This window comes from Sinocyclocheilus grahami, unplaced genomic scaffold, assembly GCF_001515645.1.
Source record: "Sinocyclocheilus grahami isolate Dianchi unplaced genomic scaffold, SAMN03320097.WGS_v1.1 scaffold222.1, whole genome shotgun sequence".
In the NCBI taxonomy this organism is placed as follows: domain Eukaryota; kingdom Metazoa; phylum Chordata; class Actinopteri; order Cypriniformes; family Cyprinidae; genus Sinocyclocheilus; species Sinocyclocheilus grahami.
In genome coordinates this window covers 2,854-8,714 of record NW_015505401.1, presented here as the reverse complement: position 1 = coordinate 8,714, position 5,861 = coordinate 2,854, and the positions used below count along the sequence as shown (strand labels likewise).

At 37.9% G+C, this 5,861-nt stretch overlaps 1 protein-coding gene across 1 annotated transcript; it reads right to left on the bottom strand.

The window, feature by feature from the left end:
• Nucleotides 1-1,943: 1,943 nt before the first annotated feature.
• On the bottom strand, nucleotides 1,944-5,459 carry LOC107596702 (farnesyl pyrophosphate synthase-like; the record flags this gene model as incomplete). The annotated part of the gene is made up of 8 exons (XM_016287499.1): nucleotides 1,944-2,820; nucleotides 2,915-3,049; nucleotides 3,150-3,191; nucleotides 3,459-3,620; nucleotides 3,839-3,919; nucleotides 4,593-4,733; nucleotides 4,951-5,106; nucleotides 5,385-5,459. Coding segments are annotated over 8 exons (993 nt in total), but the record flags the coding sequence as incomplete, so codon positions are not given.
• Nucleotides 5,460-5,861: the final 402 nt, after the last annotated feature.

Below are 5,861 nucleotides of genomic sequence, written 5' to 3'. Positions count from 1 at the left end.
TATCCTGAGGTGAATGGCCATCACAACACAGACAAGGTAGGCTGGGCTCATTGCAGTTTGGATCCACAGCTGAGACTAGGTTTGATACAGTGTGTCCACTTTTTGGTTTTGAGATTGCTGGTATTGCGTTAGCACCATTCTTCTGTGGCCGCACCAGTTTGGATTGAACCACTGGGGCTCGTGCACCTTGACTGGGGCCCTTCAACCTGGAAGACTCAGGTGGTCCCCGAGTGCCACAACGAGGGGATGAAGATGCTGTGTTCATGTTTTTGTCCTCCCTCTTAGCCCCTTGGCTTGGTTTTACCTCCGTACGCCTATTGACAAACCTGCGGTAACGTGGGGGCACAGAGGGACGAGAGGAGGGGTGCATGGTGGGATAGTTTTTATGTCCTGATTATTATTCTGGTGTTTTTCTAAAGAGTTTGTAAACATATGGGGTCACATCTTGGGTCTAGTTAGTACCTGAAATATTGAGAAAGACAGATTTTGTTTAGAAACACAAAAATGTACCACCTTACTTGAGAAATTGGACAAAAAATGTTTTCACAATTTAGCATCACTTGGTAAATTTTGTAGTTAAAGTCGTACTTCTCTGTTGCTCCTGGACTGAGATTAAACATATTATTTACATAACATATTATTAGCATAAAAATGTATACACTATTCTGTGTTACTGAAACACGTGTACTGTACACACCAGCTTTTAGAAACTGCTTGCATGCTAAGTACTATTCAGTTGTTTGTCTAATAAATAATATATAATTTTAACAATAATGATTTTAATAATAATTTCAATTATAATAATTTTAATAATAATGTTACCTATAACGGTATTTCATTTAAGCATATTATATCAACATTATTAAAATAATATATTATTTGTAAGAGTAAAGAAAAAATGCCTTCTAATATTTGCCAACTGACAATTAGATTCAGAACTTGGCATCTTTTTAGTCTTTTACTGCATTCACCCAAAGCTATGATGACCTCAGATAAGAACAAATTTGTATTAATTTGCGGAATTTGTACATTATTTAATCTAAATATATTTCCATGCCCATAAGAGAGAGAACAAAAACAGCCTATATATAGGCTAATCAACATATCCTTAACATATCCAGAAAGCTCTTTATTCTACTGTACAAAATCTGCATAATTTTTCTCTGCATAAGGCACGTGGAGCAGAAAATCATAGCAATGACAAACGCTGTTTTTGCTCTTCATGAACACCGTGGGCAATGCACTGCTCGCGCCTAATGTCCTTGGATACAGAGGATGTAAATCTAGGCCTAGTGCGCGTTTAGTAAATAAACTCATGACTGATATAAATACAATACAATATTTGAACATCCCGTAATCTAAGACGCCGTTGTGCATTAATTATTTGTTGGTGATTGATATATTAAATATTTATAGAGTATAAAAATGATGTGTAATAAGACGTGATGACATACGAGTTGTGATAACACCTCCTCCGTGGACTTTAATAGTACTGTATCAATACAGGAGACTAAAATTTGACAATAATAACGTATTGGTTTATGATATATCTTCGAATACCTTACCGTATAAACAAAACAGATTCATCAGCAAAATCCGGAAATAAAACAAAACGCACATAATCCAACACACAATTCAATACGAAACAAATTACCTAATTTCCAGAAGGATATAAATCTCGATCTCTATTCCATCGCACGAGCCCTGACTCTGAAATTATTACACGCCGTTATTCTCTTTCCTCCTGTCTATCTCTCCGTCATCCAGCCCTCCCTTCTTCTCTCTCTCTCTCTCTTCCCATCCTCGAGACCACACCCCTCAGCAGCATCTCTGCTCAGCCTGGACCAAACCGAGAGCAGCGAGCCCACAAAACTTCTCTTGCACACACTCATTCAAACACCTCCTCTCACAGAAAAGTGCGTGGAAAAAGAATGTTGATCAAAGTTCTTTATTAAAAGCACATTTCTCGTCTTTCTATAATCCACATTTACAGCAATGATGGGGATTGATGGATGACTGGATAGGTGAGTACAGTCTAAAAATGTACAGTACAACCTAACGTGACAGGTCTCCCGAAAAAAAAGTACCACTGTGTTCTGCCTTGGCAGATATTTTATCTAGGTATTTCTTTGCTTATTTAACTTATTAAATAATTGTTTTTAAAGAATATGTGCATCTATTCACTGGGATTGCACCTGATCAGCTGTTTGTTGGTTTTTATTCTCAGTGCAATGATAATATATACATATTTTTCCTTTCTCATTTATCCAAAGATGTTGAAAATACAATCCAAAAACCTGATGAAAATATATGTTTTATTCATATATATATATATACACACACACCCCAAGTGAAACACTGACAGGTGTTGTTTATATGTGCAATATGTGGAAGACCTATGAATCAACATATTGTATTTTTCTGCAACAATAAAAGGGGAAAACACAAATAGTTATGACAAATAATTCAACTCTTGACAGTATATTTAAAGTGCGGATAAAACCTACCATTTCCATATTTACTCAACCACTAAAATCCCTCCCTGCATCTTTATTTCACCCAAGTCTGTGTGCCTAAAAATCCACTAGTGAAGTCCCTTTCCTTTCTTTGAACCACGGCTTATTTGTTTCTCTTATATATTTTCTTGGCAAAATTAAGAAACACAGCGTGAGGCAGATTCTTGGCATGCAGCTGGATGAGTTTTTGAAGACGGCGATAGCTCTCCTCCTCATGTTGATGGTATCGGATAGGCAATTCCAGAGTATCGTACAAAGTCTTGACCCGTTCAACACTTTCAGCATCACTATGTCCGTAACATGCCTGAAAGAAAGAGGGAAAATCTGTTAACTTGACCACATTTGACTGTTGCTTTCTGCAATTATTTCCTTTTAGAAACTGTCCCACATTTTCTCACCTCTAGTTCTGCCCTCTGTTCAGGTGTCATGATGCCCAGTGCGGTCACCACCAGCCAGCTGCATTTGTTGTCCTGGATATCCGTGCCAATCTTTCCAGTCACTGCGGGGTCACCATAACAATCCAAGTAGTCATCCTGTCAATGACAAACATGTTCTGAATGCTTTGGTATATTACAACCAGAGAAGATCTGATAGCTTTCAGGCTTCAAAAGTGTTGATTTATTATACTAATACCTGTATCTGAAAGAACTCTCCCACTCGCGGGAGCAGGTCTCTAATCCACTGGCACTTGACTCGACAGTGCGTGTGCTACATCCTTTTTACAATCTCTAGATTATAAAACACTGCATTCTGTCAGCAATGTAACGCGGCAGTAACGTATAGACACCTCGGCTTGTAACTATACTCTAATTTCTATTTTGAAAATTATAACGTGTTAAATTCCGTTACTAAAAAAGTAATCAAATTACAGTAACGTGTTACTAAGTAATGCATTACTGCCCAACACTGCCAGTGAGCAATAATAAGTTAAAATGTGTGCACATTGCTGTAACAGAGTAATGAATCTTTTAGGTGTGTTACCTCAGTAAAAAGCTCAAGAAGATGAATATAGTAGCGCTGTCCTCTGCAATGTCTGCGAAGAAGGCGGTAGATCACCCCCTCCAGGAGAAAAGCATCATTAATGGCATCCAGACCAATACCTTCCTGACAAATACATAAACAACATAGATTAGCACACAATCCACACAATTGATATACACTAGTGTTACATGATAGAAAATACATGATATAATTTTTTTTGAAAGATTCCACTTCAAAGAATAAAACTAAATTGATTGGAAATATTATTAGAACATAAACAATTTACGGTATCATCAGCATATATCTCAAACCAATCATAAATCAATCAATCAATCAATTACCTTCTTATACCAACAGGGTTGACCCCTTCTTGTCAGGGATGCATCCATAATGTCATCAGACACCAAGAAAAAAGCCTGAAGCTGGGGAGAAAACAAAACATTTTGCACTGCACTATTTGTTCGTTTGCATTGCAATTGACCTTATGACAGATAAATGACTGACAGCCCAAATTGGCAATCAAATCGCTGCACTAAGAAGCCTTGCTGCCATTTTGTCCATCAAGCTGTAAAGTCTATCAAGGTGTTGTTATAGCAGATGTCATTCGGATACTAGGTATCCAGAGTGGCTAGTTAATAGTTTTGTTCGTTCCTTTCCTGAAATCAGCCAGTAATCTTGAATAATGCATGAACTGGATCAGACTTGTCTTTCTTTATGACACTGACATTTTACACTTCTGAGATTCTGTGACTTTTTTTCCATTAAATAAAAAGGCTGTACAATTAAAGTGTGTGAGTTTGAGTTTTTTTATTATCATTAAATGTAATTTAAGTGGTTACATTAAATTTTATATGGACGTATGCTTCATTGTCAGAAAATTAAGAAGGAAAAGTTTGGTTTATTTCCTCTGCCAATCTCTATCTACAGTTAGTGTAAATGTATACTAAATGTTCATCCAAGATACTCGTGCCATGATAAACTTTGATAAACTGCATTTGAAGTCATTTACTCTGAATGCAAGCTGACTTGCATTGTCAGTAACCGTTGTCATTATCCGTTGTCATAAAGTCAATTAATAGTATCAATTTCACACACCAGTTCAATGCACCATCCAACCAAAAGGGCTCTGTGAACTTCATCAGGTGGCAGTTCAGAAGGAGAGACCAGCTCCTGTAGCGAACCAAACACAGACAAGCCTCGGTTTCTCTTGCCTCCAGGAGCATTGTACCGAAGCACCTAAAGAAAAATTATATATATAAAAAAAATACTTATTTCAAAAGAAAAAAGAAAAGCCAAACTGACAAATAATAAAATAATTCAATAGAGTGTTGTTTCAGAATGGTTTCAGATCTGTTCTAGAGTTTTAAACTTCAAATGCTTTGTCTGCCATCTTAACTATTTGTCTTCATGCAGATTTCCTCACTCCAAACAGACTGGGAGAGGTTTACTCTACCTCTCTGAGTCTGTTGAGGGCATCAGTGAGAACTGGATCAGTGAAATCCTGCTCTGTAAGTTCAGACACCAACTTTTCAAACTCCAAATCAAAGAGCTGAGCATCTGACAACATCTTGCCTTTCTGCTGGACACCGTTACTGCACCTGCTGTCACCCTGAAGTGATGGAGCACAGAAACATAGTGTGATGACAGAGACATAAATCAGAAACAGGCAAACATATGACATAGGGATTACTGTATCACTTGGAAAATATGGAAATAATATGCTGTCCTAAATTGAAAATACACGGTTGGAGGCAGCGATGCCGGTGGCACTCAACTTTTTGCGGCCGGTAACGTTAGTATGGATCAGTGTTAATTGTTAATGATCATCATTGGCAAATTACATAAATTACGGTTCCTAAAAAAATTTTGCTGAGATTATCTCGGTACCGTATCTACTTGGTTTGCAGCTGTTTCTCCAGTATGACGATTTAATCGGTCTTTACTGCACGGCTCTGTACACTTTTAGTTCACTGCTCAATGCAACGATACCTTCTAAATGGCGCCTCGGTGACGTCACACATAATAAACGCACGTGACTGACAAAGACCGATTCTGTGAGCTTTTATTTCACCTGCAGTATGAAAAGTCAAGACGGTCCATGAGATCGAAGGCGTACCTCCTATTGTAGTTTTTTGTATATTTGTTTCAGTCTGAAGGCTTCGTTTTAAACTTCAAGTACCAAAATGCTTTGCGCATGATCTGTTGGGGCGTGTACGCAAAAGCTCATATGACATCACGGACGTCCATTGGTTGCAGTAATCGAACGAGGATGGGCTCCAGAGAAATCAGCCAATGAGAGGAGACTATCCACGACGCAAAGGGTGGAGTGAACGCAAAGGAACCTATCAGATTTGGCAAACTCTA